The sequence below is a fragment of the Cherax quadricarinatus genome, chromosome 5, assembly GCF_038502225.1.
Source record: "Cherax quadricarinatus isolate ZL_2023a chromosome 5, ASM3850222v1, whole genome shotgun sequence".
Lineage (NCBI taxonomy): Eukaryota > Metazoa > Arthropoda > Malacostraca > Decapoda > Parastacidae > Cherax > Cherax quadricarinatus.
In genome coordinates, this window is record NC_091296.1 from 9,066,239 (window position 1) to 9,082,656 (window position 16,418).

At 38.3% G+C, this 16,418-nt stretch overlaps 1 protein-coding gene across 10 annotated transcripts in view; it reads left to right on the forward strand.

Annotated features, from left to right (window-relative positions):
- LOC128684691 (uncharacterized) overlaps positions 1-16,418 on the forward strand; it is a 131,307-nt gene that overhangs the window by 21,784 nt on the left and 93,105 nt on the right. For 9 of the 10 annotated variants that reach the window (XR_011393956.1, XR_011393955.1, XR_011393957.1 and 6 more), the window contains exons 7-10: positions 3,399-3,493; positions 6,099-6,225; positions 11,071-11,129; positions 13,812-13,890. Coding sequence is in view for 7 of the 10 variants with exons in the window: in XM_070099815.1 (XP_069955916.1) it covers positions 3,399-3,493; positions 6,099-6,225; positions 11,071-11,129; positions 13,812-13,890 (360 nt within the window). In the remaining 3 variants the exon portion in view is untranslated. The remainder of the gene's footprint in view (positions 1-3,398; positions 3,494-6,098; positions 6,226-11,070; positions 11,130-13,811; positions 13,891-16,418) is intronic. The other variant, XM_070099820.1, reaches the window with a different exon arrangement.

Here is a 16,418-nt window from a genome sequence, read left to right on the forward strand (position 1 = left end):
GGAGACAAAGAACGTTATGTATGGAGGCAAAGAAGGAAATGTATGAAAGTATAGTGGTACCAACACTCTTATATGGGCGTGAAGCTTGGGTTGTAAATGCTGCAGCGAGGACGTGGTTGGAGGCAGTGGAGATGTCCTGTCTAAGGGCAATGTGTGGTGTAAATATTATGCAGAAAATTTGGAGTGTGGAAATTAGGAGAAGGTTTGGTGTTAATAAAAGTATTAGTGAGAGGGCTGAAGAGGGGTTGTTGAGGTGGTATGGTCATTTAGAGAGAATGGATCAAAGAAGAATGACATGGAGAGCATATAAATCTGTAGGGGAAGGGAGGCGGGGTAGGGTCGACCTCGAAAGGGTTGGAGGGAGGGGGTAAAGGAGGTTATGTGGCGAGGGGCTTGGACTTCCAGCAAGCATGCGTGAGTGTGTTAGGAGTGAATGGAGACAAATGGTATTTGGGACCTGACAAGCTGTTGGAGTGTGAGCAGGGTAATATTTAGTGAAGGGATTCAGGGAAACTGGTTATTTTATATAGCTGGACTTGAGTCCTGGAAATGGGAAGTTCAATGCCTGCTCTTTAAAGGAGGGGTTCAGGATATTGGCAGTTTGGAGGGATATGTTGTGTATCTTTATACGTATATACACCTACCATCCGACTTACGACCTGCTCGAGTTACAACCACTCGACTTACGACCATGTTTTTTATGCCAAATTTCTGGGAAATAAACAACTGTTTGTGTTGTACAGTGTTTATCCTAAACCTTACAGTATAAAATACAGTACTAACAGCATAAAAAGTAAAGTAAAACATGAAATACCAAAATAAAACAATAAAATAGTCATTACAAAAATGCTATGTTGATAGTAAAGTTCGACTTACGTCCATTTCGACTTACGACCGGTTTCTCGGAACCGACCTCGGTCGTAAGTCAGATGGTAGGTGTACTTCTAAACTGTTGTATTCTGGGCACCTTTGCAAAACCAGTGATTATGTGTGAGTGAGGTGAAAGTGTTGAATGATGATGAAAGTATTTTCTTTTTGGGGATTTTCTTTCTTTTTGGGTCACCCTGCCTCGGTGTGAGACGGCCAACTTTATTATTTTTTTTTTTATTATCACACTGGCCGATTCCCACCAAGGCAGGGTGGCCCGAAAAAGAAAAACTTTCACCATCATTCACTCCATCACTGTCTTGCCAGAAGGGTGCTTTACACTACAGTTTTTAAACTGCAACATTAACACCCCTCCTTCAGAGTGCAGGCACTGTACTTCCCATCTCCAGGACTCAAGTCCGGCCTGCCGGTTTCCCTTAACCCCTTCATAAATGTTACTTTGCTCACACTCCAACAGCACATCAAGTATTAAAAACCATTTGTCTCCATTCACTCCTATCAAACACGCTCACGCATGCCTGCTGGAAGTCCAAGCCCCTCGCACACAAAACCTCCTTTAACCCCTCCCTCCAACCTTTCCTAGGCCGACCCCTACCCCGCCTTCCTTCCACTACAGACTGATACACTCTTGAAGTCATTCTGTTTCACTCCATTCTCTCTACATGTTCGAACCACCTCAACACCCCTTCCTCAGCCCTCTGGACAACAGTTTTGGTAATCCCGCACCTCCTCCTAACTTCCAAACTACGAATTCTCTGCATTATATTCACACCACACATTGCCCTCAGACATGACATCTCCACTGCCTCCAGCCTTCTCCTCGCTGCAACATTCATCACCCATGCTTCACACCTATATAAGAGCGTTGGTAAAACTATACTCTCATACATTCCCCTCTTTGCCTCCAAGGACAAAGTTCTTTGTCTCCACAGACTCCTAAGTGCACCACTCACCCTTTTCCCCTCATCAATTCTATGATTCACCTCATCTTTCATAGACCCATCCGCTGACACATCCACTCCCAAATATCTGAATACATTCACCTCCTCCATACTCTCTCCCTCCAATCTGATATCCAATCTTTCATCACCTAATCTTTTTGTTATCCTCATAACCTTACTCTTTCCTGTATTCACTTTTAATTTTCTTCTTTTGCATACCCTACCAAATTCATCCACCAATCTCTGCAACTTCTCTTCAGAATCTCCCAAGAGCACAGTGTCATCAACAAAGAGCAACTGTGACAACTCACACTTTGTGTGTGATTCTTTATCTTGAACTTGTTAAAAAAAAAAAAAAAGCTTGTAGAATGTGAAAAATTAACTTGGATTATTTTTATTTACTTTATAATTAATTTCAGTAATATGACAGTGAATTGGTCACAACAATAGCAACTTCATTTACATACAGGTCAGCCAACGCTAATCCGACATCATTGGGACCTGCAGTGTACTGGATTAGTGAGTTTGCCGGATTACAGAGTGGTTAGGCTAGAATACACTTAATTAGCCTATCAATAGAGAGAATTTCTGCTACATCTTCCTCATTTTCATCACTGCTTTCTTCTCCACTGGCTTGCTGCTGTGGATTTACAACCATCTGCACAATTTCTGAGTCAGTAAAATGATGAAATTTGAAATTATGCTAGCCGAAGCTAGTGCTGGAGTACTGATGGAACCAGATAACTGATTGCTGGATTAATGATGGCCGACCTGTAGTATAAATTTGGTAGTTAGCACTGAATAACCAAAAGCATTTAATAACTAACTGGTCTGCCCTGGACATTTATTGTGAAGATAAATGTCTAGACCGGATCAAATTGTCATCCAAGCTTTATCTCTAATTTGTAGATTACTAGTACAGTGATACCTTGGATTACGAACAGCTCCCAGCTCGAACAATTATGCAAGTGGATTTTTGTAAGTGTATTTTTGGGGGGTTTGAAATGGATTAATCTAATTTACATTATTCCGTACGGGAACAAATTTGTTCGGTATCGGCACTCGAACAGCCTTCTGGAACGAATTAAGTTTGTAACCCGAGGTACCACTGTAGTTGTGAATTATTGCAGCCAGTCTATTGTGACTTATTAATCAGAATAAATTATCTCTTTGAGCAATAAGCTAATGGATGAGATGTTACATATACCTTTGATGAGTTTTGAGAGTTTCATAAAAAAATAGTCCAAGATGCATAAAATTAACCATAATGTGACAGTATATAGTTGCTTAAATAATGTGTCTAGTTTTTATAGTTATAATATTAGCCACCACTCAAGAGGTGCTTTGATACTGGTAAGGGGCTCTTGATCTATGGAACTGAATTTATTCTCTCTGTACTTTGAGTGAATGCTTCTCATTCCCAAGACACTATATATATGACCCCTATGAGTTTAGCCCTTTCCCCCTAGTCATTAATCTTAATGTCATTAATCTTAATGTCATATTTATATATTTTAAAAAGGTGTTAGCCATTGCACCTAATGTAATGATATAACTTATTTTTTCTAGCATCCCCTGGGAAAAGAAAAGCAGATATCAGTCCTTTGAGGCTATCATCGTCAGAATCAGATGATATATATGACAGCATTAGTTCTCAGCCTAAGGTAAGCACTTTAAAAATAGTATGCAAAGTTCTTTGAAGCAGCATTATGGATTTTTTTTTTTTAACACCTGCTGTCTCTTACTGAGGTAGGTTGACCTGTAAAAAGAAACACCTGCAGAAATTGATAGGTACTCAAAATTTTCTTATGCTAAAACATGTGTAAAGTGGTCATTTAAAGTGTCTTTAGTCTTTTTTCATTAATGACAGACAGAAGTTTCCCATTTATTTTTTTGTGTATTAAGACACAATTACTGTCTTTGCAAAGACACACTGGTATGATAATTTAGGTGTCACTCCAAACAGCCAATATCCCAAACCCCTCCTTTAAAGTGCAGGCATTGTACGTCCCACTTCTAGGATTCAAGTCCAGCTAACCGGTTTCCCTGAATCCCTTCACAAAATATTACCCTGCTCGTACTCCAACAGCTTGTCAGGTCCCAAAAACCATTCATCTCCATTTACTCCTATCTAACATGTTCACACATGCCTGCTGCATATCCAAGCCCCTTGCACACAAAACCTATTTTACCCCCTCCCTCCATCCTTTCCTAGGATGAATCCTACCTCTCATCCCCTCCATTACAGATTTATACACCCTCCAAGTTATCCTATTTTGCTCCGTCCTCTCAAAATGACCAAACCACCTCAACAACCCCTCATCAGCCCTCTAAATACAGTGGACCCCCAGTTAACGATATTTTTTCATTCCAGAAGTATGTTCAGGTGCAAGTACTGACCGAATTTGTTCCCATAAGGAATATTGTGAAGTAGATTAGTCCATTTCAGACCCCCAAACATACACGTACAAATGCACTTACATAATTGGTCGCATTGGGAGGTGATCGTTAAGCGGGGGTCCACTGTAATACTTTAGTAACTCCACACCTGCTAATTCCCACACTACAAATTCTCTGTGTGATATTTACACCACATGACATCTCCACTGCCTCCAGCTGCTTTGCTACAGCATTTACAACCCATGCTTACCACTATGCTCTTACATTCCCTTCTTTGCCTCCATGGATGACGTTTTTTGTCATTTATATGTTTATTAATTTTAATTGTAAGTAGAAGCCTGGTAGGCAGAAACCCTCCAGGAAGGTACTTCCATTCTATTGTACAAGTGAATGCAATCCTCTTAAACATTCTGTACTTTGGCCGCAGTCCACCTCTACCTACCCCATTCCTCACTTAGTTTGGAGAATACAAAAAACTTTCAGTTAAATTTTTTGTTTATTCCTTTATAAATTATTTTGGGCTCCAAGTCTATGTTGTAAACAAGCAGAAGCAATTTTTTTTTTTTTAACAAGTCATCCGTCTCCCACCGAGGCAGGGTGACCCAAAAAGAAAGAAAATCCCCAAAAAGAAAATACTTTCATCATCATTCAACACTTTCACCTCACTCACACATAATTACTGTTTTTGCACAGGTGCTCAGAATACAACAGTTTAGAAGTGTAAATGTATAAAGATACATAACATATCCCTCCAAACTGCCAATATCCCAAACCCCTCCTTTAAAGTGCAGGCATTGTACTTTTGCATTATACATCTAAGTAAAATTTGTTATTGTGGCCCTCTTTTAATTTATTTGTTTTCTCCCCATCTCCCCTTTCCTCCTGATAAGGCTATACATCCATCATAGAATTCCTTTGCAAGAATCCCATTAGGTTCTTTTAGTAAGTACATTATGAATTGTACTAATCTGTTATGCGCACTGGTTCCCAAACTTTTTCAGCTTGTTACCCAATTTAACATGCCGCATAAAGCATGTTACCCCTTTCACAAAATGTTGTTATTATTGATATATATGGCTAAACGTGAACGTATACAGCCTCGCATACTCTGCTAATCCTAGCAAAACCATTGAAAACGTAAGAACCACACATACATTATATATAAAATTAATAATAGCTACAAATTCACAGTAACAGTGGGTAAATACTAACTATATACTGCACAGGGCAGTACACACACATACCAGCTTATGTCTACCTCGGCTGATGCTCACAGATAAACTGACAGTGTGAAATAGAGGCAGCCTCAGGAAGTGAGTGACGCGTACTGGACAGGTCGATCTGGGCTACTGAGTGACTTTTGTCCTGAAGCATACTTGTCAAAATACTTTTGGGTTTCCACACACTTAGCTATATATTTCTTCTTTTCTAATACTGTATATTAGTTTTTGATGTTTATTGTTATTTGGTTTAACTTTATTACTTACTTATAATAGGTTTACTTTACAACTTTATATACTAAGACAAAGTTAACAATAATCCTCATACCGGGTACCGCATTGTTTTCTTGATTTTCAGAATTCATAACTTTTTTTCTGTCACCCCTCCATTACCCCCCAAAAATGGTTAAATTACCCCCAGGGGGTAATTTACCCCCAGTTTGGGAACCACTGCACAGTTATGGCATGACCTCAAATCCAGCCTTGACTGCATGCTATAATTAATTATGAGGCACTGTGAAGATTTCCCAGTTGCTGCGAGTGAAAGTTGAGGACCTAAAAATAGCCATCAAGTAAGAATATTCATATTTATTAGTTTTACAAGATTTCCTTTTTAAGATGCAATTAACTAAAGGCATGTTTTTTTCAGAAGCATGAAGCTGATAATAGTTGTCAAAAGACTGAAGGACTTACCAATGTGGCATCACCTACTGAGATGGAGAAAGAAAGTAAGACAAAAGAATTAAACCACCAAAGGAGTAAAAAATCCAAGACAGGTACCATAATTACAATTATAAAAATTTTCATTTTCTTCAAACTGTATATAAATACGTATAGTGCAAATCAATTAAGAGGCCTCATGAATCTACTAGAGAATATTCCCTAACTTCAAGGTTAGATATAATAATTGTTTTACAGTACTACTTGCAGTCTGTTATTTTGCCTGTATTCTCTCATCATTGACATGACACTACCCCTGAAGGGAGGTTCCTTGATGCTGGTGAGGGGCTCTTGATCTAGGAAATTGGATCTGTGCTCCGGTTCCCTGAATTAAGTCTGAATACCTTCCATCCCCCTCCCCACATGCGCTGTATAATCCTACAGGTTTAGCTCTCCCCCATAATTATAATAATAATGACATGACACCATAAGTTCCTATTGGAACAAAGCTTTGCCCTTGGGTAGTGAAAATCACTTATCTTCACCACTTGTGGCTTGTGCTGTGAGCTGTTTGATTGCCTATTACTTCCTTATAACTACAGGAGCAGAGCTATAATCATGGTGTACCATCTTCAGTGGAATAAAAGAATTTTATTTTTGGAGGAAAAAAGGAAATGCACTAGAGTACTGTATGTGGGTGCGAGGCTTTGAAGGTTTCTATGAGGAGGAGGTTAGAGCCAGTGATGTTATTTTTGAGGGTGATGAGTGGTGTAAATATTAAACAAAGAATTTAAGCAAAGAAATTAGAAGGTGTGGGGTTACCAAAAGCATAATTTGGAGGGCTGAGGGGGAAAGTGTTGAGAGAATTTGGGAATTTAAAGAGGATGAAGCAGAACAGGATGATGAGGGTGTATAAATTGGGGATGTAAGAAAGGAGGGATGGTGGTTCCAGGAAGGGTTGAAGGGAAGTGGTAAAGGAGTTTTGAATTTAATTATTCTTTTGCTTTTTAATTTACCTGTGACCTGTTTTAGGGGGTTTCCCACTCCTGCAGCCCAGCCTTGGGCCAGGCCTTCCTGTTGATTGCCTGGGGTTGGAGCATCCACCAGACTTGTGAGAGTATGCCAGATCAGAATGAGTGGAGATAAGTGGTTTTCATGGTCTGATGTGCTGTAATAACAGTAACATTTATAAAATATTCAGGGGTAAATTGTTTGCTGAACGAAGAGTCCTGGAGGTGGAAGTACAGTGCCTGCATTCTAAAAAAAAGGGGTAAAAATATTGCTGTTCGGAAAGCCATTTGAATTATGTCTGCACTTCTAGCCAGACAGCTAATTAATGAATGATGATAGCCAGGTTTCTCTATTTTCTTGTCACCCTACCTATTTTCTTGTCACCCTACCTTAGTGAGAGAGAGCAAGTGTGTTAAAAACTTAATATCTGTTGGTTGTAGCAATTGTTCTACCACTTTGTGAAGAAATGCTGTGTGGTATCTTATTAGCATTACTTTTTCAGCTTATAACTATAATATAGTATGGGTAACTAGGTAGTAGGTTGGTAGACAGCAACTGCCCAAGGAGGTACTACCATCCTGCCAAGTGAGTGTAAAACGGAAGCCTGTAGTTGTTTTACATGATGGTGGGATTGCTGGTGTCTTTTTTCTGACTCATAAACATGCAAGATTTCAGGTACGTCTTGCTACTTCTACTTACACTTAGGTCACACTACACATACATGTACAAGCATATATATACACACACACATACCCCTCTGGGTTTTCTGCTATTTTCTTTCTAGTTCTTGTTCTTGTTTATTTCCTCTTATCTCCATGGGGAAGTGGAACAGAATTCTTCCTCCATAAGCCATGCGTGTTGTAAGAGGCAACTAAATTGCTGGGAGCAAGGGGCTAGTAACCCCTTCTGTATAAATTACTAAATTAAAAAGAGAAACTTTCGTTTTTCTTTTTGAGCCACCCTGCCTTGGAGGGATACGGCCTGTTTGTTGAAAGAAGAAAGAAACATGCAAGATTTCAGGTACATCTTGCTACCTCTACTTAAACTTAGGTCACACTGCACATACATGTACAAGCATATATATGCACACCCTTTTGGGTTTTCTTTAATTTTCTTAGCAGTTCTTGTTTATTTCCTCTTGTCTCCACGGGGAAGTGGAACAAAATTCTTCCTATATTAATGTTGGTAGAATTACTGACAATATGTTAGGTAAAAGGACACAAGTACAACTAATGTGACATTTTATTGTGGCAGCGTTTCACTCTCCAGAAGCTTTATCAAACCATTACAAACAGTACATAGACACAGAGGGTATGTATAGGGTTAGAATTAGGCGTAATACTATGGTGGTAGTAGTAATAGTTGTAGTAATACAGTGTGGTAAAACAATCAACTTGCACATGAGTTAAAGGTTATAAAAGCTATTACTTGGATAACAAAAAAATAGGTTTGACAAATATTCCTGTTAGTGATTGGATTTGAAAAGGCCTGTTTCAGTGTTCCTCCTCTGTTGTGTTCTTGTGTAGTATTAGCAGCAGTGACTGTGTGATGGCAGGGTTTATTGTTTTGAGGAGGATTTTTGCTAATACTTCAGAGATGATGAAGTTGCCTTTATTTTGCTTGTGTTAGAAACTGCGATTAATGATGATTCAAGGCATTTATGTCTACAGAAATTAGGTTCTCTGATCACTAGTTGGGCGTCGTTGAATTTCATGAGGTGATTGTTGGAATTCCGGTGTTGTACGCAGGAGTTGTTCAGGTTATTGTTCCTACATGCATTAATGTGTTTATTGAGATGTGTTTCAAGGTTCCTTGCTGTTTCACCTACATATAGTATTCTGTTCAGCTTCCACAAGGTATAGTGTAAACTCCTGCATTGACTGGGTCGTGGTGGTTCGATTTTGTCCTGGTTTGATCCCTTATGGAAGTGCTGGATGTGATGGCAACTCTAGTGTTAGTTTGTGCGAGTACCTTAGAAACGTTCAGTGCAACCTGGCTGTTCGAAAGGATTATAACTTTGTTAGGAGTGGTGTTGATGCATGGAAAATTGATTATCTGAAGAGCTCTTTTTCTTGCAGTTTTTGATGAAAAAGGAAGGAAAATGTAAATCACTGAAGGTTTGGTGTATGTAAGTACGTTCCTTATCAAGAAACTCTGGACTACAAATTTGGTATGCTCTTAGGAAAAATCATGATGATTCCTCTTTTGGTCATAGTATCTTGCCTGGAATAGGAGTGAGATCATTTTTGTTTGTAGGTTTATGGTAAACTTGAAATCTTAGATTATCTACTTTGTGAATGAGGACATCTAGAAAAGGAAGCTTATCATTGGACTCTTCTAGTGAAAACTGGATAGCTGGTTCAACTGCGTTGAGCCTTAAATGAAGATTCCGCACATCAAAATGTTTGGGAGTTATTATGAGGACGTCGTCCACATAACGTAACAACTATAGTATGGCCATTTGTTCTTCCTTTTTATGGTGCTAGAAAATCTTTTTAACTCTGCATTCTGTTTTGACTTTGTACTTGGTTGTGAAATTGCAGCATCAGTTTTCAAGTAGTAAAATAGACTCGAGACAACAGAAAAGCTTCATTAATAGAGGTGCATGACATTTTGTTGAAATGTAGTGAACTTTCTCGAGTGAATGTAGGAAATCAAAGACATGCTCATACATACATCTTAGAAAAGAGGGTAGTTCGTTATGTAAAAGTGGAGAGGTGGTGGGTGTATTTAAGCATGGAAGGGTTGTTAGGCTTATTGCAGTGCTCTGCTACTTGGAAATGCTGGTAGGATTGAATTGTATATTTGTTGAATCAGTTTGCTCCTATTTATAAGTATGACACTGGTGAGCGACAAGGCTAAATTGACAGCTCTTCTGCTTTGAAGAAGAGTGTTTTTTTCTTTCAACAAACCGGCCGTATCCCACTGAAGCAGGGTGACCCAAAAAGAAAAATGAAAGTCTCTCTTTTAAACTTTGGTAATGTATACAGGAGAAGGGTTACTAGCCTCTTGCTCCTGGCTCGTTAGTCACCTCTTACAACACGCATGGCTTACAGAGGAAGAATTCTGTTCCATTTCCCCATGGAGATAAATAAATTCCCCATGGAGGAAATAAACAACAACTAATAAGAAAATAGAGGGGTGTTTATATACATGTTTTTACGTGCAAGTTCTAAGCTGTCGTATTCGAGTGCCTCTGCAAAGACAGTGATTATGTATGAGTGATGGTGAAAGTGTTGAATACCTATACAATAGTATAGGTAGTACTGGCATTATGAGCTGTCGCTGCATGCTCATGTAGTGTGACGTAAGTTACACTTGGTTATCATGCATATATCTTATAAAGGCATAAAGTTTTCTTTATCTAATAATGTTTGCTCACTCATTCAGAACTTGTGTGTGCTGTGCCATGTACGTTGTATATATGATGTAAATGTGTTTCCTTCTTTGGGTCACCCTACCTTGGTAGACAGTAGCTCATGTAAAGAGGCATTTTTTGATTACCTGATTACCATCACCATCATGCCTACACCATCACACCTTCACTGTAGTACATCAGAAGTGAAAGATTCTTAGGAAAAATATAATTTTTTGAATATTTTAGTATTTTGCAGGTCTGTAAGGAACATATGCTGAGAAATGCAGAGCACTTACTTGGGATTTTATGCTAATATTATAGTTTGTTGTTTTATCATTTGTTACATCAGATTCATCACATTTGTATCATAATTATGTGTAAGATGTAGATGCATAAATCTTTCGTGTAAAACATATGTATTGCATAAATTTTAAATGAGCATCTGTGACATATATTTATAATGAAGGAATGAGTTGTAATGAATGTGTTTTCCTTTGGGTCACACTGCTCAGGCAGAAAATTACTAATGTGTTAAAAAGTATAAAGTAAGTTAAAAGGAAGTCATTGTAGAAATAAATGTTGTATTTTTCAGCTCACAAGAAGTGTTCAGATAGACTTGAAACTAAAGAGAATGATTCTCCAGAAATTAAGGTAAGCTTTATATTACAGTGCATGTATCAAATGTACAATTAATAGATTTCCTTTTTTATATTTGGTGTATTGTTTCAGTCTAAAACTTGGTTAAGACCAGTACCGAAACGATTTGACAAGAAAATATTTAACTAGATTTTCTGTGCATGATTTAGCTGCAAGGATCTAATATATTTTATCTGTGTCATGTAACTAAGAATGAAAATCTTTTATGAATTTGTTAAAGAAATTGCTAATATACACATTTTTTTTTTTTTTTTTTTTTTTTTTTTTTTTTTTTTTAGTAATTTATGTAGAAGAGGTTACTAGCTCCTTGCTTCTGATATTTTAGTTGTCATTCATGACACTTATTGCTTACCGAGGAAGAATTCTCGCCTACTTCCCCGTGCAGAAAATTGGGAATGTGGTGATTAGAAGACTGTTGGGTTACCAGAAGTATGATTCAGAGGACAAGGGGTTGTTTAGGTGGTTTGGGCATTTAGAGAGGATGGAGCAAAATTGGATGTCTAAGAGGGTACAGTATGTAAATCTAGGGTGGAAGGTGGGAGGGATAGGGATTGTTACAAGAAGAGTTGGAATGAAGGGCAAAGGAGGTTTTGAGTGCTAGAGGCTCAAACATCTAGCAGGCTTGTTTAAAGTGGGTTAGATCAGAGTGAGTGCAGAAAAGATAGATTTTTATGTCTTGATGTTGGAGTATAAACAAGGTAATGGTTATGAAGGGATTCTGGGAAAACTGGTTAGTTTTACTCGAGTCCTCAAGATGAGAAGTACAGTGTCTGTACTCTATAGGAGGGATGAGGATGTTGCAGTTCAGATGGTTGAGTGAATGATAGTGATCCTGTTTCCTCTTGTTTTTATTTTTTTTTTTTGGGGGGGGGGGGAGAAGGGGTAGGAAATGGCCAGTGTTTAAAAGTCATTTATATTGTTTACTATTATCTGCTGAATGCCATCCCAGATTACACATAGAGTAACAGATGTATTGGTCTTCATAAAAAATAGGATAAGATAACAGGAAAAAAATAGTAGAGCTCTTAGTACAGTATAAACTGTGTAGTCATTTATCCTCGTGCCAAGTGTGATTGGCAAAACACCTTTATGGGTAATCATAAGTGGTTTATTGGATGAAGATAAATGCTGCAGATAGGTATTGTATATAGTAGTTAATATAAGGGATTCATTGGTACTAAGTTAAAACTGGATTGACAAGTGTTAAAAAATAATGATTTGTTTGCTGTTTATACTTAAACATTTTATTGCCACACTAATAATTTGCCAGTAAGACTAATGAGAATGTCTGTAAAAATATTCTTACCATTACAAATAAGAATAATACTGAGCAGCTAATTCACTTTCTTAAAAGATAAATATCCTTTTAATTCATAAGTTTCTCATCTAAGTGAAGATATGAATGTGTAGTTTCAAGGTGGTTCTTCTTTCTGTGATGAATGTCCATTAAAGCTTTTACACTTTCCATAAATATAATTTTTTTTTTCGACAAACCGGCCGTATCCCACCAAGTGAGGGTGGCTTAAAAAGAAAAACGAAAGTTTCTCTTTTTAAATTTAGTAATTTATACAGGAGAAGGGGTTACTAGCCCCTTGCTCCTGGTATTTTAGTCGCCTCTTACAACACGCATAGCTTATGGAGGAAGAATTCTGTTCCACTTCCCCATGGAGATAAGAGGAAATAAACAAGAACAAGAACTAGTAAGAAAATAGAAGAAAACCCAGAGGGGTGTGTATATATATGCTTGAACACCAAAATGGTATACAATACCGACAGGTTGGTAGGTAAGACACATAGGCAACAGGTAGGCAACTTTATTCCAAAACGTTTCGCCTACACAGTAGGCTTCTTCAGTCGAATACAGAAAGTAGGCAGGAACAGTAGAGATGTGAAGATGATGTAATCAGTCCATCACCCTTGAAGTCGTAGAATTTTGAGGTTGTCAGTCCCTCAGCCTGGAGAAGTTCAGTTCCATAGTCAGGAACTATCTGAAGATCAAGCGACAGTGTGGAGACTTAAGTACTGTTGGAAGGAGAGGTGCAGAGTAGTAGTAGTAGTGAGAATGTAGCCACTGAGATGTCAGGTCCCTCTCAGATCCAACAGTTCTCACTTGAAAGGGGTTGTCCAAGGTGTTTTCTGTACCAAGAGGCCATGTGTTGTAATGTCTGACAAGATGAACACCAAAATGGTATATTCTACGACTTCAAGGGTGATGGACTGATTACATCGTCTTCACATCTCTACTGTTCCTGCCTACTTTCTGTATTCGACTGAAGAAGCCTACTGTGTAGGCGAAACGTTTCGGAATAAAGTTGCCTATCTGTTGCATATATATGCTTGTACAAGTATGTGTACTTTGACCTAAGTGTAAGTAGAAGTAGCAAGACGTGCCTGAAACCTTTCATGTTTATGAGACAGAAAAATGGACACCAGCAATACTACCATCATGTAAAACAATTACAGACTTTCATTTTATACTCACGTGGCAGAATGGTAGTACCTCCCTGGGCGGTTGCTGTCTACCAACCTACTACCTACAATGAATATAATTATCCTGAAATAATTTATTTATTTCAAAATGTGTCCTCTCTATTTAATCATTCTTTTAATTTTCTAATAGCTGCTACAGTTTTTTTTACTCAGAGATTCTAGAAGAGGTTTATGGTTTACTTTTAGCAACGCCTGTTTGAATCACTGACAGCCGCCATAAAGGACTCTCTTGAGGAAAAAGCCAAACTTTTGACTGGAACCAGAGGTACAAATACATACTCATTCTGTTGCATTTTAATATTAGTCATTTAAATGACTGTTGCTTATTATACATAAGCATCCTTATAATATCTTATTTTTTATCATAAATTTTGTATATTAATGATTTTTTTATAAACTACAAATATGGAATATATATAGTTTTTTAATTATAAATATTTAATTACGTAAAATTGCCTTTAGCAAGACAGTAATAGTGTGAATGATGGTGAAAGTGTTTCTTTTTCGGGTCATCCTTCCTCAGTGGGAGATGGCCAGTGTGTTAAAAAAAATTAATACATGGTGTTAGTCTTATCTCCTATACGAAATAAGTTATTTGTATTTATAGCTTGCATTGTAGACCTTAACACAATCACAATAAATGTGTGTATATCTTGTATCAGAATTTTTGCTAATTTGAAGTGTTCAAACTTGACTGTTGATAATTTAATTAGTTATAGTTTTTAGAGCCAGGCATGGATTTTGTTTTCATAAAGTAAGAGTTATGCCAAGTCTGAGAATGTAAAGCAGGGCCCCACTTATACGGCAGGTTAGGTTCCAGGCTACCGCCATAAGGCGGAACACCCTTTTGTTCCGCTTATAAATGCATAAAAATACTACATAACAAGTTACCACTTACATATATTAAGTTAGCAATAGAACCAGGCATTAAAAACAATAAAAAAGTAAAATACACATATAGTACACTTATTACTTACCTTAAAATATTTGTAGTCTTAATCTAGGGTGAGACAAATAGTATTTATTGTAAGAAATCAAGTGTTGTGTGTATGGTAGCCAGCCAGGCTACCATACCAGGCCACCCCACCCACACAATCTATGACATTTAAGCATCCCAGAGCGATAAAATGCATATACAGTGGACCCTGCCTTACGAACACATCGCGTTATGTTAAATCTGCCATACGAAGCATTTGAATGCAAAAAATTTTGCCTCGCCTCACAAAAAACTCGCCTTACATGATTCGTCTGGGACGCGTCCCACGTGTGGCCTCAGCGCCAGTGTTTACAAGCCAGCCAGTGCGGTCGCATCTACGCATACATTCGGTACATTTCACATTATACCAATTTTTTTTAGTTCTTGTAACTGCAAAATAAGTCGCCATGGACCCCAAGAAAACTTCTAGTGCCATCCCTGTGGTAAAAAGGGCGAGAATTAGTATGGAATTGAAAAGAGAGATTAAGGAAATGTGTACAAAGTGGGTTGAACTGCAAACCTTTATGGATGAAAATCACCCTGACACAGCTACTGCAAGCCGTGTTGGCAACCTGTACAATGACAGTGTCATGGCCCATTTTAGGAAAGTCTTAAAGGAACGGGAGGTACAGAGCTCTGTGGACAGATTTGTTGTGCGACAGAGGTCCAGTGACTCTCAAGCTGGTCCTAGTGGCAGTAAAAGAAGAAGGGAAGTAACCCTGGAAAAGGACTTGCTACCTCAAGTCCTAATGGAAGGGGATTCCCCTTCTAAACAATAACTTCCACACACTACCCTCCTCCCATCCCATCAATCATCACCAGATCTTCAATAAAGGTAAGTGTCATGTACAGTGGACCCTCGACCAGCGATATTAATCCGTTCCTGAGAGCTCATCGTTAGTCAGAATTATCGTTAGTCAAGTTAATTTTCCCCATAAGAAATAATGGAAATCAAATTAATCCGTGCAAAACACCCAAAAGTATTGAAAAAAATTTTTTTTTACCACATGAAATATTAATTTTAATACACACAAACTGAAGATTACATGCACAGTTACATGACACTTACCTTTATTGAAGATCTGGTGATGACTGATGGGATGGGAGGAGGGGAGAGGTGTTAGTGTTTAGAAGGGGAATCCCCTTCCATTAGCACTTGAGGCAGCAAGTCTTTTTCTGGGGTTACTTCCCTTGTTCTTTTAATGCCACTAGGACCAGCTTCAGAGTCACTGGACTTCTGTCGCACAACATATCTGTCCATAGAGGCCTGTACCTCTCATTCCTTTATGACTTTCCTAAAGTGGTTCACAACAGTGTCAGTGTAATAGTCACCAGCATGGCTTGCAGTAGCTGTGTCAGGGTGATTTTCATCAAAAAAGGTTTGCACTTCAAGCCACTTTGCACACATTTCCTTTATCTTAGAAGTAGGCAACTTCTTCAATTTCTCTCCCCTCCTCCGAAGCAGTTTCCTCAGGTGTGCCCTCTTGCTGTTGAAGATGATCTAGCAGCTCATCAGTGGTTAGTTCTTCACTGTCCTCCACCACCAACTCTTCCACATCCTCCCCACTAACCTCCAACCCCAAGGACTTCTCCAATGCCACAATGGATTCCTCAACTGGCATAGGATTCTCAGGGTTAGCCTCAAACCCTTCAAAATCCCTTTTGTCTACACATTCTGGCCACAGTTTTTTCCAAGCAGAGTTCAATGTCCTCTTAGTCACTTCCTCTCAAGCCTTACCTATAATGTTTACACAATTGAGGATGGTAAAATGATCTTTCCAAAACTCTCTTAGAGTCAGTTGAGTTTCTGAGGTCAC